A 20,118-nucleotide genomic window follows, 5' to 3' on the forward strand; every position below is an offset into this window, starting at 1 on the left:
GGGAGATTGACAGTTCTTTTGTGTTTCTTCCATTTGCGAATAATCGCACCAACTGTTGTCACCTTCTCACCAAGCTGCTTGGCGATGGTCTTGTAGCCCATTCCAGCCTTGTGTAGGTCTACAATCTTGTCCCTGACATCCTTGGAGAGCACTTTGGTCTTGGCCATGGTGGAGAGTTTGGAATCTGATTGATTGATTGCTTCTGTGGACAGGTGTCTTTTATACAGGACGAGCTGAGATTAGGAGCACTCCTTTAAGAGTGTGCTCCTAATCTCAGCTCATTACCTGTATAAAAGACACCTGGGAGCCAGAAATCTTTCTGATTGAGAGGGGGTCAAATACTTATTTCCCTCATTAAAATGCAAATCAATTTATAACATTTTTTTGACATGCGTTTTTCTGGATTTTTTTTGTTATTCTGTCTCTCACTGTTCAAATAAACCTAGCATTAAAATTATAGACTGATAATTTCTTTGTCAGTGGGCAAACGTACAAAATCAGCAGGGGATCAAATACTTTTTTCCCTCACTGTACTTGAACTCTGTGAAGCATTTATTTGGGCTGCAATTTCTGAGGCTGGTAACTCTTATGAACTTATCCTCTTCAGCAGAGGTAACTCTGGGTCTTCCTTTCCTGTGGCGGTCCTCATGAGAGCCAGTTTCATAATAGCGCTTGATGGTTTTTGCGACTGCACTTGAAGAAACTTTCAAAGTTTTTGACATTTTCCATATTGACTGACCTTCGTGTCTAAAGGTAATGATGGACTGTCGCTTCTCTTTGTTAATTTGAGCTGCTATTGCCATAATATGGACTTGGTCGTTTACCAAATAGGGATATCTTCTGTATACCCCCCCTACCTTGTCACAACACAACTGATTTGCTCAAACGCATTAAGAAGGAAAGAAATTCCACAAATTAACTTTTAAGAAGGCACGCCTGTTAATTGAAATGCATTCCAGGTGACTACCTCAAGAAGCTGGTTGAGAGAATGCCAAGACTGTGCAAAGCTGTCATCAAGGCAAAGGGTGACTATTTGAAGAATCTCAAATATAAAATACATTTTGATTAGTTTAACACTTTTTTGGTTACTACATGATTCCATATGTGTTATTTCATAGTTGTGATGTCTTCACTATTATTCTACAATGTAGAAAATAGTAAAAAATAAAGAAAAACCCTTGAATGAGTAGGTGTGTCCAAACTTTTGACTGGTGCTGTGTATATATAGGTATACATATATACACAGTCTATTAACACAAAACACTTAAAATTAAACAAACATTTTGTGTCATTATCTCACACGTGTTTTTCCCTGGTGGTTAAGACGTGGAAAGGAAAGCCACCATTTTCGTAGAATGACCCATGTGCCCATCCTCAGAATGTAAATGCAGGAAATGATTCATTGTATTATGGTCCTGTCTTCGTTTATATGGCAACAGTGACAGTGAGTCACTCAGTGTATGCACTAATCCTCAGAATTTTGGTTCCAACTGCCATGTCTTTGTGAGACGTAAAGTAGATGAACGGATGATCTCTGCATGTGTGGTTCCCACCGTGAAGCACGGAGGAGGAGGTGTGATGGTGTGGAGGTGCTTTGCTGGTGACACTGTCTGTGATTTATTTAGAATTAAGGCACACTTAACCAGCATGGCTACCACAGCATTCTGCAGCGACACGCCATCACATCTGGTTTGCGCTTAGGGGGACTATAATTTGTTTTTCAACAGGACAATGACCAAACACACCTCCAGGCTGTGTAAGGGCTTTTTGACCAAGAAGGAGAGTGATGGAGTGCTGCATCAGATGACCTGGCCTCCACAATCACCTGACCTCAACCCAATTGAGATGGTTTGGGATGAGTTGGACCGCAGAGTGAAGGAAAAGCAGCCAACAAGTGCTCAGCATATGTGGGAACTCCTTCAAGACTGTTGGAAAAGTGTTCCAGGTGAAGCTGGTTGAGAGAATGCCAAGAGTGTACAAAGCTGTCATCAAGGCAAAGGGTGGCTACTTTGAAGAACACTTTTTTTGGTAACTACATTTACATTTTACATTTTAGTCATTTAGCAGACACCCTTATCCAGAGCGACTTACAGTTAGTGAGTACATTATTCCATATGTATTATTTCATAGTTTTGATGTCTTCACTATTATTCTACAATGTAGAAAATAGTAAAAATAAAGAAAAATTCTTGAATGAGTAGGTGTGTCCAAACTTTTGACTGGTACTGTATATTTATAGTACAACATGCTCATTACCATGAAATTGGCTTGTCCCACACCCTAGGGTCATGAATGAGTCGTGGTTTAGTGACATATTTTGAGTAAAAATATATATTTTCTCTGACTTTAAATGTAATAATACAAAATAAAGTATTTAGTGGAATACTTAAACTAAAATATCAACTATATATTATAATTTACAGGAATAGCTGTCCCTCAATTTCATGTCACTTGTGTTACCCCATTACAAAGACCACACATCTTTGCCAACTTCTTCCTGGGTCAAAGGTTCATTGGAGGCAGGGCTGTTTTGAAAAGAACATGATGGGTCTGCACTCTCTCTTCATATGTTAGCAATTTGAAGATTAAGATTTAGCATGAAATTACCAAATTAAAGACATGCTCTGGAACTTTGGCAACTAGTATTTTTATTTTTTTTAAACCTCCCGCTTTTGAGCTGGATGTGCCAATGTGTAGTTCATTTATGAATAATCTATGAGCAGAATTATGATTTGACCTAGATTAGCCACAAAATCCCTAGTTTGAAAGCGACTGTTTCTGGAAGCTGTGCAATGACATTTTCCCTACATTTCCACCCATGCAATTAGAGTTTCAGACAATGAGCTTCAGCCCCTCTCCATTTGAGTAACAGCTAGCAAGATGCACACAACACAGCGTAGAGAGAGAGCAATGACACACTGGGGACCACTTTTGGCTCGTGGCGCTACTTTCAGAACTACTGGCTAGAAAGTAGACAAAGAAGTACCGGAGAATGTCTTTAAGATGTGTCACTAGTGTTACAGTTTATAGTAAAGGGAAAGGAAAGTTCAGTAAAACAATTTACAAACACAGCTGTAGCTCGGCCACCTTCCACCGCAGATGCGGAAGGACGACATTGGCGGATGTGATGGATTGAGACGCAGCCCATGCAAAAAGCCAGATATTTTGATCTTAAATTGACAGATTTTAAGGATTACGGGATTTATTTAAGAAGTGTGGTTTGAGCTACTGTGGCCGACATCTTAGCTATGCCATCTTACCTGCAAATTTGCATATTGTTTAAAGTAAATTATTACTAATCAAAACGTCTTAATATTATCATTAACCTTTTTCTGTCCTTGATTATATATGCAAATTAAATAGTCAAATTACATGGTGCAAAGCCTGAATTGTCATTAAAATATAGGTAACACTAATGACAAAAAGGGAACACAATATTTTTTTTAATGTAATGTAGTAACAAATATTAAAATGCATTAAGCTGTCATTTATGGTGATTTACAATGTTAAGGGGGTGTTAATTATTATCTGACTAAGTTTTGGTAAAAAAAAGGTCAAAAAAGCCACCATTTTCATGGAACGACCACTAAGTGGCTCACGGTTGCCATATAAACAAAGACAGGACCATTAAACCATTGTGTCATACTGGCCCCGAAAGACAAACATGGCCCTGACATACGGTACCCATCTACTCAGACAGAGCAAGTGTGTCAGTAAACAAAGCAAGTGTGTCGTGACCCCACCCCCACAACGGCACACGGACACATTCACAGGAGTCTTACTCAACTTATTTTATTTACAGGAGCCACGTGTGCAAATGCATTGTTGTTTTCTTCATATCATTTCAGACACCGGTAATACACAATTCTCTTGGCCTTTTTCACATGAAGAGTGGACTAACCAGAGATATGGAAGCCATTCTCAATCTAAAGGCCAGATGCTTGGATGATGAGTCATCATTGATATTTAATTCCAAATCCCCTTAGAAAAATATAACAAATAAATTAGAACGTTCTCACGACTTTCTCCCCTCTTTCAGGATGTTGGTTGAAGTAAACGGTGGATACACTTGCAGTAGAGAATTGTGGAAAAAGACAAAGGTGAGGACAGAGTATGGGAAAATCTATTAAAACACCTCCTACCAGAATATATAGGTACAGTGCTAGCAAGAAAGAGATCAAACAAAATGGCATAACAAAAATATTTTTACTACAACATAACATTTACAGATGTATTTTTTCATAGAAAATCAGTACAGAAGCCACACAAGCCTGTGAGGATCTCAGCAATGAAGTGACGATGATATTGTTTCGTGCCTCGTTGTTTCATGTCAGAATTGGGTGTGCATTTCCCCCATCCCCACCCCAAAGTAATACTTCTCAGTATCAATACGGAGCAAACTTGTTTGAACAGTCATGTTCTGGGCTTGGTTAAGTACATGCTTTTAATGAAGTATCATAGGAGAAAAAGAGACATTTGACAAAATCGACATTAAAAGAAAATGAAAAAGAACACCTTTCTCCACAGAAGGACGTCGTAACCGACACCCCCACCTCCCTAAACTGAGCTTCCGCCAAGGGCTTGCAAACACAGGGGCTTCCGAACCCACAACGTTAACTGTCTGACGGGAAACAAAGGTTACGCTAAATTCAACAAGGGGCTAGGCGGCATAACCTCAAGTGGACATTTCTCAAATGGGTGGGTACCTGGTGGCTGTGTCACCAACTCCCCAGTTTATTGACCTTTGACTAAACTGACCCGTTCTATGACTGTGGGTCCAGGGCGATTTCCTGTGTTTGCAACCCCTCGGTGGTGGGCCGAGACTTGTCGCTCACCCCCCAGTGGAGAAACAGAAAGCTGTGGTTGGGCATCAGCCTCTGTCCATGCATTCGAGCGGTGAGCAGGGACAAAGACAAAACACATTGCTATGTGTCATAAAATCACCAGAGGTCTGCAGTAGTCTCGTTTTCTTTTAAATATATTCTTTACTGTTTTTTTGCTTGCTTTTATCTTGTTTTTTGTCTAAGACTGTGTCCTTTAAATGCAAATAAAGGAGATCATCTTGGTTGTGTTTACATCCAGCGCCCGTCTGCTTTCTTCTATACCTCAATGCTGTTTCCCGCGTAAAGCCTGGTCCATGTCCGAGCTGCAATGTGCACAGAGAGGGGGTTCATTAACTACCGGTATTAGCATTCTTCTTGAAGGAATGTCTTGCCATCTCTGAATTGATTTGACCTGCAGTGGCACTTTAGGAGGCTGAAGTGAAGAGCACTACAAGAGCAGTAAGTCATTGGTTCCTTCTCACACTCACTGCCTTTGTTTAAAACTAGGCTTTGTTCACATTCAGAGATGGGTAATCTTGATCAGAGGATGCAATAGAATTTAAATGCCAAGGGGTGAGACAATTTAAACTGGGTTCACGTCAAACATGAACATGACACACACAAGCCATCTCTCACCTGTCTCAATGGCTTGGGCTTCGTTTGATTTCCACTGCTCTGCAACATCGTTTGCAAGTGGGTCATCAGGGTTAGGAGCGCTTAATAATGCTTGGATTGATAGCAGCACTGTGCGGATCTGCAAGGCTGGGGACCACTTATCTGTGAGAGAAAAGGAAAATGGTGGAGGAAGGAGTCATACTTTGAGTCAGGACATGACTGTGACAGTGATGATAATTGTGAAATCTGGATAACTCACCTTTCAAGATGTCTAGGCATATCCTACCCAGCTTGTCCACATTGGGATGGTAGATTTTGGTCATGAATCGCACTTTGGGAGCTGCCATGGGATATTCTTCTGGCAGAAAGAGTTCAAGTTTAAAGGTGCCTCCTTCGAAAGGGGAGTCCTGGGGTCCTGAAATCACCACATGGAAGTAGCGTGCATTCGCCTCATCAGGCTCTGCCTTTATTCCAGGAACGGGTTCGGCCAGCAAACGCTGAGTCTCCTGAACACGGACAGAGATACAGATAGAGACATGCAGGTAGATAGACAGACAAACACATGCAAACATAAACAGGAAGACAAGCAGAATTGACACACATGCAGCGAGACAGATAAGCACAAACAACCAGATGTCAGGTCATTTACATTTTAGTCATTTAGCAGACGCTCTTATCCAGAGCGACTTACAGTTAGTGAGTGCATACATTTTATTTTATTTTTCATACTGGCCCCCCGTGGGAATCGAAACCAACAACCCTGGCGTTGCAAGCGCCATGCTCTACCAACTGAGCTACAGGTCAGGGTCGATAGTAACCAAGGTTTTGGACAACTATGTTTTGATGCAAGGACAGCCATCCACACATTCAAGCTCAGGTTTGACATTTTGTTTCAGAACTTTTTAGGGCCAATGTACAATCACTCTGTCTTGTCTCTTTCAAGAGCAAGTAATGGTGACTCACCCAGTGTTTTAGATCCTCAGCTAAGAGCTCATAGTGATACATGCCTGGAGGTGAACTAGATGCAAAGTCTGTTTTTTGTGAAATATGTCTGAGGCCTAGTCATAATGTCCGGTGAGAACCAACATGTAACATCTTCATGGTATGATGGTCATTTTGATGGAAATAAATATATTATCAATAACTATCTAATAGAACTCACTGATAGGCCTATGTCCACTATAACACCCACTGAAACTGTTTGTCTTGTCAAAGTAAGTTAGGCTAGTTGAGTAGGCTGATCATTGAATGTTTCTGCCAAACATTTGTTTTTGCAGCCACCTAGTATGTGTATGACAAACTATTGTCCCATGTCGCCTCATTCATTTGTGACACAGAACTCCTGCAAGACCAACAAGATCTCGCTCATTGGGCCTGGACACAGTTTGAGAGAAATACCTGCACTACCACCGGCTTCTCTACTATTGCCGAGTTAGCTTTGCTACCCAAAGCACTTTCAAACACAGTAAACCAAGCAAGTAAATGTGAGAGTTTATAATACATACTCTGGAGTCCAGCAGTAAGTTCCATCAATATCTAACTAGCTAAATTAGCTAGCTGTATGTATGTAGCTAACGTTAGCTAGCTAGCAGTGCCAGCCGAGTGTCACTGTGTTCAGATCGCTAACTTGAGAGACCATAGCAAGGTTATTTCAATACATGTACAATAAGAAAATTATTAATTTCAACACAAATAGGCAATTAAGCAGAATCGGGCCATATTTGTGGAAAGAGTAATACATTTGACCCAAAGTTCCACTGATTTGGGGCTGAGCCTGAGACATACAGTCCCTAGCTAACGGAAGTAGTTAGCTAGCAAATACATGGCAATGCACGTGCCGAGTCCTAGTTTTCTTCTGAACTCAAAGGGGGACCGAACTACCGCTTGTGAGCTATTTATCGCATGGGGTTTTTGGAATTACCTTTATAATCCTGCAGGGGTAGTCCTGCCATTTTGTTTTACTGTATACAGTATTTATGTATGTTCACTCCTTCGCCGTCGACGCACACGCCTTCCTGTGAATGGTGTTGGCCTCTAACGGGATTGTGAATGCTGGGAAATGTATTTTGGTCAACGACTAAGCGTTAACATATTTCAATTTAACGAACTACATGTCCCAAGAGTGGGTGCTTTCTAAATCTGAGAGAAAAGACTAGAAATATGAACGTACTCTTTGTCATTTATTTGAATCCCATACATTTGAAAGACATGGACTGAATTGAAATGATCGTAAAAATTGACAGTTATCATTATCAAAATCAATATAACATTGTTCTGCACCGTATGAGCCAAAGTTCGAGTCCCAGTTGCAGCTTTTTCTTCCTCCCGCTACACTGGTGGCAGCTGTGGGATCACTTCTGTGGTCTGGTGGCATTGGGGGAACTGTGCTCTGTACACGTTTCAAATCAAATCAAATCAAATTTTATTGGTCACATGCGCCGAATACAACAGGTGCAGACATTACAGTGAAATGCTTACTTACAGCCCTTAACCAACAGTGCATTTATTTTAAACAAAAAAGTAAGAATAAAACAACAAAAAGTGTTGAGAAAAAAAAGAGCAGAAGTAAAATAAAGTGACAGTAGGGGAGGCTATATATACAGTAAAATAAAGTGACAGTAGGGAGGCTATATATACAGGGGGGCACGTTGCATTGTCAATGTGCGGGGGCACGGCTCTGCACCCTAGGAGCCACGGTTGAGTCCCGATTGCAGCGCTCTCCTTCTTCCTCCACAATAACATGCAGATATCCTAACTATGTCCCAGAATTTCATGAAATAAAAGGTATTCAGCAAATAGGGAAAATATATGTTTCACTTACAGCTTTGGTAATCTGCTTCAAAATATAAGTGCGCAACTTCAGATTTGTTAATTTTTATTTTACAGCACAAACAATTGCACAAAAAAACAGTTTGGGATTTGGGGGGTGAGCCAAACTAAGAATTCTGTAAGGTATCAATGATTTTGAAAGGAAGACATGCTCTTAACAACTATCGGTCTTTTGGGGGATCTCTCTTTCTGCGTAAGCGTATGGTACCTAAGAAAAAAATTGAACAAAAGTTAAAATTTTCAATATATAAAAAAAGACTGAGTGAGGATTGTACCCAACTTTATGCAAGTTTCTCACTCAATACATTAGCATTACATAAAATTACAAATGAGCAACATAAGGTACATTTTGGATACTTAAAATGGCACAATGCAAACGTTATCTCAATATCAAATCATTTCTGGGTAACAATTAAGTACCTTACTGGGATTATTTTCAATCAAAATGGTTTTAGCAAGAGCAATTTCTCAAGCAAGAATTTTGCTAGGACTGTCGAAGTGGGGAGGGGGAAAACTGAAGCCTAGCTGTTATTGGCAGAGACGTTTGGAACTCTTTCATATTGGTCTATTAACTAATACACTGCCTGGTGATGTCACCAAGCAGGCCAAAACTCCACACCACCAAAACAGGCTGAACTTTCAGGCAACCTTTTCAAACAGCTCTTACACTAAAAGGGCATTATCATTTTCACAGCATTCTTCCAACCTCAGCATGGAAATATATATATTCTCTCCAAAACTCTTGAGCATGCCGTCTCTAGCCAACTCTCCCTGCTATCTCTCTCAGAATGACCTTCTTGATCCAAACCAGTCAGGTTTCAAGACTGGTCATTCAACTGAGACTGCTCTTCTCTGTGTCATGGAGGCTCTCCGCACAGCTAAAGCTAAATCTGCTGCCTTTGATACTGTGAACCATCAGATGCTCCTCTCCACCCTCTCCGAGTTGGGCATCTCCGGCACTGCTCACTCTTGGATTGCATCCTACCTGACAGGTCGCTCCTACCAGGTGGCGTGGCGAGAATCTGTCTCCGCACCACGTGCTCTCACCACTGGTGTCCCCCAGGGCTCAGTTCTAGGCCCTCTCCTATTCTCTCTATACACCAAGTCACTTGGCTCTGTCATATCCTCACATGGTCTCCTATCATTGGTACGCAGATGACACACAATTAATTTTCTCCTTTCCCCCTTCTGATAACCAGGTGGCGAATCGCATCTCTGGCGGACATATCAGTGTGGATGTCGGATAACCACCTCCAAGCTGAACCTCGGCAAGACGGAGCTGCTCTTCCTCCCGGGAAGGACTGCCCGCTCCATGATCTCGCCATCACGGTTGACAACTCCATTGTGTCCTCCTCCCAGAGTGCAAGGAACCTTGGCGTGACCCTGGACAACACCCTGTCGTTCTCCACTAACATCAAAGTAGTGACCCAATCCTGCAGGTTCATGCTCTACAACATTCGCAGAGTACGACCCTACCTTACACAGAAAGCGGCACAGGTCCTAATCCAGGCACTTGTCATCTCCCGTCTGGATTACTGCAACTCGCTGTTGGCTGGGATCCCTGCCTGTGCCATTAAACCCCTACAACTTATCCAGAACGCTGCAGCCCGTCTGGTGTTCAACCTTCTCAAGTTCTCTCATGTCACCCCGCTCCTCCGCACACTCCACTGGCTTCCAGTTGAAGCTCGCATCTACTACAAAACCATGGTGCTTGCCTACAGAGCTGTGAGGGGAACGGCACCTCCTTACCTTCAGGCTCTGATCAGACCCTACACCCAAACGAGGGCACTACGTTCATCCACCTCTGGCCTGCTAGTCCCCCTACCTCTACGGAAGCACAGTTCCCGCTCAGCCCAGTCAAAGCTATTCGCTGCTCTGGCACCCCAATGGTGGAACAAGCTCCCCCACGACAGCGGAGTCACTGACAACCTCGGGAGACACTTGAAACCCTACCTCTTTAAGGAATACCTGGAATAGTATAACAGTAATCCTTCTACCCCCCACCCCCCACCCCCATAAAAAAAAAAGTGGTCGTCCCACTGGCTGTCCTAAATTAGAATGCACCAATTTGTAAGTTGCTCTGGATAAGAGCGTCTGCTAAATGACTTCAATGTAAAATAAAACACAGGAAAATCACATTTTGACTGTACTGGGCCCTTAATACTAAGGAAGTGCCACTGAGTTCAGTACCAATATTTAATATGGAACGGGTGTGGCTTCTATCTATTGCCCTGCTTTGAGCAATCATCAACATCACTTTATAATTTAGACAGTGCCCAGTTAGTACTGACTATCACTAAAGTGATTCAATCATAGAAGGTGTACTTACTGTCCCACTGGGTACCAGCGGTGCTTGGTGGTGTGAAACATTTTGCTGAGCCTCCTCGATGGTGGGGGCCTGTTTGTTCTGCAGCACCTCCCTGCCGAGGTGGGCCTTCAGCACCTGGTCGTATGCTCTCTGCCGGATTGGTCAGGGGGTCTGGCCGTGGAATAGGCTACAGTGTCACAAATACATAAGAAAGCAATAACAATCAAAACCATTTATGCTGTTTTTCTACCTAAATCGCAGGGGTTTATTTTTTGCAGTTTAATAGCTGGCATGGTGAGAAAAGGGGTATATTGCTGGCAGGTAAATCTCAGCCTCCCACGGACATCATTTTTATTTTATTTTTTCACCTTTATTTAACCAGGTAAGCCAGTTGAGAACAGGTTCTCATTTACAACTGCGACCTGGCCAAGATAAAGCAAAGTAGTGCAATAAAAACAACACAGAGTTACATATGGGGTAAAAAAACATAAAGTCAGAAATACAAACAGAAAAATATATATACAGCGTGTGCAAATGTAGCAAGTTATGGAGGTAAGGCAATAAATAGGCTATAGTGCAGAATAATTACAATAGTATTAACACTGGAATGCTAGATGTGCAGAGATTATGTGCAAATAGAGATACTGGGGTGCAAAAGAGCAAAATAAATAATATAGGGATGAGGTAGTTGGGTGGGCTAATTTCAGATGGGCTGTGTACAGGTGCAGTGATCGGTAAGGTGCTCTGACAACTGATGCTTAAAGTTATTGAGGGAGATAAGAGTCTCCAGCTTCAGAGATTTTTGCAATTGTTCCAGTCATTGGCAGCAGAGAACTGGAAGGAATGGCGGCCAAAGGAGGTGTTGGCTTTGGGAATGACCAGTGAGATATACCTGCTGGAGCGCAGACTACGGGTGGGTGCTGCTATGGTGACCAATGAGCTAAGATAAGGCGGGGATTTGCCTAGCAGTGATTTATAGATGGCCTGGAGCCAGTGGGTTTGACGACGGACCTGTAGTGAGGGACCAGCCAACAAGAGCGTACAGGTCACAGTGGTGGGTAGTGTATGGGGCTTTGGAGACAAAACGGATGGCACTGTGATAGACTACATCCAATTTGCTGAGTAGAGTGATTTTACAGATCAATCTCTGCAGGGCTAATTGTGTTTGCAAATGCAGTATTTACTGTATTAAAGGGGTTCCCTTTTCCTCATCAGCTCTGTTATAGTCAGTATCGGCAAATCCAAGTTCTAACTTCTTACCTGGGTAAGTTCATAGGAACATCCCCAGAGGGATGGTAGCACACTATGGTCTTCCCATCAGATGTCACACCAATTTCCACCTTACTGCAATGAAGAAGGTGACAAGAAATTAACATCAAGTCATCGTAATACACACACTAAACATTATGATTTACTAGCTAGGCTACTTACCAGTCATCATCAATGCAAGGTCCACGGATAGTTGACTTGTGAAGGACGGGGCACAACGCCTGTTGTGGATATATTCGTTGACATTAATCAAAAGGTACAGTATGATGTGATTGAATAACAGCCAAGCTACAGTCACAAGATTGCTAGCTAGCTGGGTTCTCTGCCTCAAAAAGGCTTGCTAATAGATGTGCGCTAACGTTAACTAACTGACAAAACCTTTCAGCACTTGAGATTTTGTTCACAAAACGTGTTTCTTAATCTTGCAAGTTTTACAATAGAGGGCACTCACCTGTGCAGTGTTTAAGTTGAGTAACAGTTGAAAACCGTGTAAATAAACAACTCAACCTATTTAAATGACCTGTAGTAGCCATGCTCAACAAAAATGTTGTATTTGTGCTACATGGACATATTTCCGTGTGGATACGTAAACCCTAAACGTTTGTTCCGCTGTGCAAACGTTTATGAACAACTCCTTTTTCTTTAGCAAAGCCAAAGTAAAAATGCAAAAATAAAACAACTGGGACAGTTTAACTGTAAAATGTATGTGGGAAAAAGTATTTATCACATTTGTAGAAATGTATTATGACATCATAAATATCCTTTTTAGAATTGGAACTGAGGAATAATGGGATTTTAACATTTTACTCATTCGTTAACATGAAACTCAAGTTGCAGCATTGCTCTTAACCTCCATATAATGGCAACTGAACATCACGAAGGTTACCGATGTGACCTCATACTGGAATCCTCTCAGTACTCCACAGTTCCACCGCCAGTGGAGGAGGGGAAGGCAAAGGTATCAGTGAAACTTCAGCCAGAGGTTTTTAACCCATTCACCCTGTCTCCTCTGCCAGAACAGACGATCCGTGATGTTCTTGTTGACTGGGTGCGAAACAAACCGCTCCTTTCACCCGCTGCAGCCAGAGGAATGGTCATCACTGGTGTAACCCATGAGGTTGCATACTGCTACAAACTGGAAACATTTACAGAGCACAGGTCTGTGTGCTTAAGATTTGAACCGCACTGCAAAGCTTCCAAAGCACCAGTGTCTCCAAAACCAGCAGGGGAAGTGCAAGGAGCCACGACCCTGGAAGGTGCCTATGACCCCGGCCAAGATGTTCCACAACCAGGTGTTAAATTACAGGCTGATTCACACAGACCGAGTGACCGGGTGCTCTTACTGCCAGGAGCAGAAGTGGGTTATGTGCAAGGCATGCTGTGCTTCTACAGGGTGCGCTGCCCTGTGTGTCACGGGCGAGGCAGGGGCAGCAAAAAAGCCCTGCAGAGAGTGCAAGGGTGAGAAGATGGTGCCCTGCATGTCCTGCATGTCCCTGGGCCGGGTTTGCTGCGAGATGTGCGTGGGGAAAGGGCCAGCTGTGCTACTTCAAAGAGCTGCGGGTGGACTACCGTTGTCATGTCGACAGGTACCTGCTAGGGTGTCCCAGGCGGCATCCCAGAGGAGAGGATATCCCATGCCATAGGAGAGATCCTCCACACTGGCTTGGGCCAAAAGGTGTGCCCCATTAGCACCCTTCTCTGTGGAAGAGGTCAACGCAACCTCTAGGCGGATGGTGCGGGCGTCCCACTCCAGCTGGCCCCAGTGCCGCATCATTCAACAGAGACATCTGCTGGAGGGCAGTGCAAGTGACTCGGGTCCAGTATCGCTGGAGGGACACTTCTGGGAGTGTGTTTATTTATGGAGTAGACCACTCCATCTACTCGGAGACTACCCCGAGAGGTGGATACGCCTCTGGTGCCCCTGGTTATAGAACTGGTAATGCTCAATTCCTGATAAAAGCTTCCTCAACCAAATGAGTATGATAAAAAAGATTGTCGTTTTTTTCCTTCCTCTTCAAATATCAGAGTTACTATATTTTCACAAGTTGGTCAAATCCTTATTTCCCATTGTTTCCCTGATGGGCCTTTCAGTAACTGTTTGACCAGATATTTCAGATTCTTTCACACATTTCTCTTTGAACCAATGCAGGAATGTCACTGACATTATACATAGTTTATTCTGGGGTGAAAAAATTCAACTTCTCAGGGATCTCAGGCCAAGATTAGCAAATTGCACATAAATAATCATTGATAACACTAAACCAGATACCTGTGCTTCGAAAATCACATTTCAATAGTTATTCCATTTATTGTTAGTCAAAACAAATATCTATTGAATTGTTTAGATATAAAAAATATATATATATATATATATATATATATATATATATATATATATATATATATATATATATATATATATATATTCAGATTGATATTGACCTTCCTTGTTGCAAAGACATTTCAGCACACAAAACTAATATTTATGTGGTGCTTAATTATTAAGGGATCTGTTTGAGAAGAAAAGTATGAAGAGAGAAAGTCCATCCACAGTTCTGGCGATGTTCTTGAGGTGCCTTCTTGGCCCGTTGACAGAACGTCTTTGGCTATGTGGATCTCTGTGTGAGTCCAAGGTGCGCTCTATGTTGATTGGAAGTTGGTCCAGAGTGGCTCACTAGGAAAGCTCCATATCTGCTGTGGAGGAGGTGCTGCTGGATGCCTCAGGCACTGTGGTCACTACCAACCGCTCCCGATTGCCAAACACCTCAGCAACTGGAGACACATACAGGATGAGACACACCATGTTGATAACCATCGCTACTTCATACTGATCTAACACCTCAGTGACCAGGCGGACACACAGATATACAAACCCATTACTCTCTACTACCAAGCAGGAGAGATGATACTTACATAAACTTAACAGTCAAAGCCCATAATAAATAAATGTTCAACAGAGGGAGATAAATACTGCTTAAGAAAGTGTCAAGGCTAGTTGCCATATTCTAAATAAACGTTTTTTTCTGGATCAAAAAGAAAATACATGATAGGCTAGCTAGATAGACTTGGCACCCTGTCAGACCTAGAGTAGAAGGTAAGGACATTGACACTGTACCTGCTGCCACATCACTTATGTCCCAAACCCGCAGGCCATCCCTCTGTCCTCCAAAGGCATATACAAAGGGCATGTCAGGACAGCACGCTGCACAGAACAGCACCCCCTAGCAACAGAAAGAGAGCATCTTACCACAACATCCACATATACAGCACATATCCAAACATTCACTGTTAGGAAGACAGAAACGTGATGGATCTTATTGCAATGACATGGCAATGATTACAGCGACAGAGAAACCATCTTTACCATTTTCATGTACCGGGTGTGAACCAGATTGGGCTTTTGTTCCCCAAGATGTCCCAAATCTTAACGTGTTTGTCTGCTGACGAGGTGACCAAGCATCCCCGGATCTGGCTGCTAAGGTCCAAGCCTACAGGGCAAGAGACAACTGACTTCAATTCTGTTTCCCTGACCTTGACTGCCATGTTTGTGTACCAGTACTCATCCAGTATTTTAAAGTCTGTGAATATGAAGGGGTAGGGGCTAGAGGAAGTAGGGGCAGAAATTGGCCTGTAACCACACCCACCTGACACCTCTCCATCATGTGCCCTTAGCGTAAACACTGGCTTGTCCGAGCGTGCAGTCCAGACAGTAAACAAAGCCGTCCTCCGTGCTCGACTCAAAACACAGCCAAACATCAGTGAGAGTGGAAACAGGAAAGTCCACCAAGCATTTTCCATGAAAGTTAGCCAATATGCTATGCTAGGTGAGAGATGGCAAGAGGGCAGCTTACCAAAAGTTGCAGGGTGAGAAGTGGTTTCAGGCGACCGCCCTTTCCACCCTGCCCACTAAACCTCCAGGTGCGATGGCTGCTGGTCGGGACTGCGGAAGTCATACAGGATTGCCGACCTGGCCAGAAGAAGAAGATGCAGGTTAAGACTTGTTCGTTTTTCTACATTCACAATCCCGACCTCCTATATACAGGAGATGAGAATTTATTTTTACAATTTCTGAGTTGTAACAGATTGAGATTGGACATACTTATCGTATGATCCTGATATCAGGGTCTGAGCTTCAAAGGGGGTGGAACATCAATGTCTGAACCTATAAGAGACTTGACTTTAATGTTTGAGATCAACATTACAAGTAAGCAGGTGAGGCTACATCCAAAATCTATTTCACATTGGATTTTATTTAGAGTAAATCTATCAGGCCCATTGTGGGACGTTAAAGAGGTTGTGATTGCTGTACCTTGTCAGTGTGTCTGCACAGTGTTGTGGCCGGCTTGCCCTGTGTCAGATCCCACAGGATCACGGTTTCGTCGGCTGACCCACTGGCCAAGATGTTGCTGTGGAAAGAGAAGCAACACACACAAAAACTCAGGAATAAAGGTGCAGGGCTAGGTTTGTGACAACATTAGTGACATTGTGATCGTGTGGTTACACTGACATGAGTGGAAAGGTCTGGGGCCTAGGGGTGAGAGGTAACGGATACAACTCACCGGACCAGTTTGTTCCAGGATAAGTCCAGTACAGCGTCTGTATGACCTTCCACTGGCTCTGCAGCCTAAAAATTCAAATTGCATGTTAGGATTCGGGTCATAGTGAGGAGACACCAACACCATAAACATAACAGTTAAACTATCACATCCAAGTCCTTGTGGGAAAACAACCTTTTTGCTCTTCTTCTTCTTCTTGGAGGCCTTCTTGCTCCCCAGGGTGAAGGCAGGCTCCAGGCAGTCCACCACATCCAAGTCCCACACGTCGATCTGCGATGTCATGTTGCCTACAGCCGCATAATTGCCTGTACAAAATGTATGGGGTTAATGTGAAGTAAAAAATTACATGTTATACACTGAGAAAACACAATTTAATTTCCATTTCGCAGAGTCGGGTTGAGATAAACTGCTGTTTGAGCTTAACTCAATAAAGTAAAATCTGAGAATCCATTCAACACTATAAAAAGTGAATGCACTCACCTGTGCCTTCTGGACTAGGGTCAAAGTTGAGCCACTCCACACACAGTGGATAGGCTGGCAGCAGTATGTCAATGATGAACATAGAGGGATTCTTCTTCGGCATTGTATACTGTGCAGAGGGAAGTAAATATCAATACATTCATTTAAACAACCTTTGTTTTTATACTGGCATGTACAGTATACCAAACATTAAGAAAACCTTCCTAATACTGATTGTAACCCCCCTTTTGCCCTCAGAACAGCCTACAACGTGTCGAAGCGTCCACAGGGGATGCTGGCCCATGTTGACTCCAATGCTTCCCACAGTTGTGTCAAATTGGCTGGAATGTCCTTTGGGTGGTGGACCATGTCTCTCCAATTGTCTCAAGAGCTTACAAATCCTTATTTAACCTGTCTCCTCCCCTTCATCTACACTGATTTAAGTGGATTTAACAGGTGACATTAATATGGGATCATAGCTTTCACCTGGTCAGGTCTATGTCATGGAAAGAGCAGGTGTTCACTAATTTTTGTCCACTTACTGTACATCTACACTGATGCTATTTGATGCTGTGAAGCAAGAGTTTGTTCAAGTCTAAGCTGAGAGTCAAAGTGCCAGTTAGAACAACAGTCCCTGCAACTCACCGTGAATCTCCAGGTTGCAGCAGTCCTTCTCTGCTCTGCCTGAAATTATGAGGTTATCATTGGGCTTGATTTGAAAGTCCTCTCGCTCATACTGGTCCTGAAGACACAAAGAAAGATGACAACAACTATAAGTCTGAATGACACAGAATTACCAGAAATGAAGAGCTGGGACGATAAACCAAAAATTATCGACACCTAACACTTATCGCAGGCATTTTGTTGATATCGTTAATTGCGATAACTCCCCTATACTAGAGAAATGTGAAGTTTGAAATGAAATAAGTTTGCTAAATGCCGGTGATTGTTAATGGGACAACTGATGGCTACAACCATCAAACTAATAGTAGTAGTTTAAAGGATAATAAAAAATACTGTTGTGCACATTGTTGTTATAAACGTATCGTTTCTATTTATCAGTATCACATCAATTAGGCAATTTATCACGATATGGATTTTTAGGGCGCAGGAAGCCTAGCGGTTAGAGGTTGGGCCGGTAACCAAAAGGCTGCTGGATCAAATACCTGGAGCCGAAATGGTGAAAAATCTATACCCTAATTTGCTAGTCCCAGGGGCGCCATACTACTATGGCTGACCCTGTAAAACAACATTTCACTGCACCTTTCCAGTGTATGTGACAATAAAACATATTTCATGTGATATGTTTGGCACTACTTAGTTGGTACCAAACCAGACTGGTGAGATGTTTCATCACTTTGAACAGGCACACAGCCCTGGACTCACTGTGTCTTTGATGGCAATGTAAGGATCCTCCTCATTGGTGTGGAACACTGTGAGGCCGGGCAAGGCTGTCACCAAGGTTGGGCAGTCACTGTGCCAGAAAAAAGAAGAAGAAAAATTATGGGAATAAAAACATTGATTAACACATTTCTCTTGGCATATTAACAGACAGAGATAAAGCCATGAATTTAAGATCATACATAATCGGAGCAGATGGGAACTATATTTACCCAGCCGTCCCTCGTCATATCTATCCAAGCCATACTCTGGGTATCGGCTTCCTCCCGTCCTGCTTCGCTTTTCATCCTGCTCTGGCTCCTGTCCCTGAACAGCTTCTGCCTCGCCACTCTGTTCCTGCCCGCTGGCCATGCCTTCATCCTCCTCCTCCTCCTCTTCAACCTACGCTGGCTCACTGAGCAAACACAAAATACATTGACACAAAAACATTAATTGTTAATCCTGGAACAAGAGCTCAAAGAAATCACAATTGATATAATGTTGGGGTCAATCTCCATTTTGAACTAGTTTGATTTGATTAAAATCCTACCCCCCATTGAGGAAAGTATTTGAGTCACCATGTGGTCAGAAATAATGAGTATTTCAAACATTTAGTTACACATTTCAATTCATTTCTGATTGATGGAGCTGGAATAGCAGTTTGCAGTCTCACAGTCCCACTCAGGTCAGTGTTGTTATTTTGCTGAAGCCCTCCAAACAAACAAAGAAATGTGAAGTAAGTAAACCAAAACTCAAACTAACCCTAATTGTTCGTTTGCCTCAAGCATGATGCGCCGATACCCTTCTTTGCTCAACTCCACCTGTAACAAACTGGCAGCAGGTTAAAACAGAAATTACCTACTTGGTGCCATTCATTTTATTTGCCATTCATGTTGTTGATAAAAATATATGGACAGGAAAACGTTTATAAACTATAAATGCTGTAATTCCAATGTAATGTATTAGCCAGTTTGCTAGCTGGGGTGTATTCATTAATTTGATTATGTTGCAAAACGTTTTGCAACGGAACCCGTTAGCTCCAAATATAAAACGGTTTGAAACGAAAACCAGTTTATGAAAATTCAGGTAGGTTCCTTCCTTTCCGTGATCCCGTTAGGTTCCAGAGTTAACGGTGTAAACGGTTTCGTTTTGCAACAGACAAAACTTTTGCAACGGAATCAACTAATGAATACAATTCCCAAATGTATTTTCTGTCTGTTGACATGTTGGCTATTTAGCTAGCCAGCTACTTACCTTATCTGCAAGCACGCCTCGGCTTTACCCATCCAACACAAGTAATGAGAACCTATTATTGACAAAGTATTAGTTTATATTAATTCTCACGAAATTCAATGTAATGTACAACTCTAAAGTGTACAAAAACACTTTGAAAAGATCCAGAAGCTACATTCAAATTGCACGCATTGACATGTGAGTTGGAGGTCCTACACCGTCTAGACAGGCAGTGCCGCAGAGTGATGACGTAGTTGGGGGTCTTCTTCTTCTTCTTCTTCTTCTTCTTTTTTGAGTTTTATTGGCAGATCGCAATCAACTAACAGGTGCATACACCGCCACGTACTGTACTGGAGTGTGAGGCCGGTCACGACCCGGTCTATACCACTATAATATCTAAATAATCAAACCCTGAACTTCGAACAAAAACAAAAAACTGTACTCTTTCAGTTAAATTTAAATGTTTATTCATTGCCCAGACAGTTTGTGACTCGAATGGGAACCTCTTTTAATTCAGTATTCCCTGTACCATTTCTGCTTTAGAGTCCCGAGATCCAGAAATCTATTTGCTGCCTTACATAGATGTTAACTTTAGATGTTTTATTATTTGATAGTAATTTATTATTGCGCTATAAACGCAGCAATG

The 20,118-nt window shown here is 42.4% G+C and overlaps 1 protein-coding gene and 2 pseudogenes across 1 annotated transcript; all 3 read right to left on the reverse strand.

The window, feature by feature from the left end:
• Positions 1-4,632: 4,632 nt before the first annotated feature.
• Positions 4,633-7,812, reverse strand: LOC123489621 (ubiquitin-conjugating enzyme E2 N-like). Its single transcript, XM_045220049.1, has 5 exons — positions 7,771-7,812; positions 7,360-7,383; positions 5,698-5,944; positions 5,460-5,600; positions 4,633-5,146 (listed from the first exon to the last, which is right to left on the reverse strand). Exons 1-5 carry the CDS (start codon positions 7,810-7,812, stop codon positions 5,100-5,102), a joined length of 501 nt encoding a protein of 166 aa, XP_045075984.1. The 3' UTR covers positions 4,633-5,099.
• A 616-nt stretch (positions 7,813-8,428) lies between these two features.
• Positions 8,429-12,532, reverse strand: LOC123489622 (annotated as a pseudogene).
• Positions 12,533-14,485: 1,953 nt separating this feature from the next.
• Positions 14,486-18,611, reverse strand: LOC123489623 (annotated as a pseudogene).
• Positions 18,612-20,118: the final 1,507 nt, after the last annotated feature.

This window comes from Coregonus clupeaformis, unplaced genomic scaffold (genome assembly GCF_020615455.1).
Source record: "Coregonus clupeaformis isolate EN_2021a unplaced genomic scaffold, ASM2061545v1 scaf3076, whole genome shotgun sequence".
Taxonomy (NCBI): Eukaryota; Metazoa; Chordata; class Actinopteri; order Salmoniformes; family Salmonidae; genus Coregonus; species Coregonus clupeaformis.

What these genes read in the sequence shown, in the direction of transcription:
- LOC123489621 (XM_045220049.1), bottom strand. Translation starts at nt 7,812, where the DNA reads ATGCCACCAGACCACAGAAGTGATCCCACAGCTGCCACCAGT. An exon ending in ACCCCTGCAGGATTATAAAG is followed by an intron (nt 5,945 to 7,359) that starts GTAATTCCAAAA and finishes GTCCGTGTTCAG; the next exon opens with GAGACTCAGCGTTTGCTGGC. An exon ending in ATGCCTAGACATCTTGAAAG is followed by an intron (nt 5,601 to 5,697) that starts GTGAGTTATCCA and finishes TTTCTCTCACAG; the next exon opens with ATAAGTGGTCCCCAGCCTTG.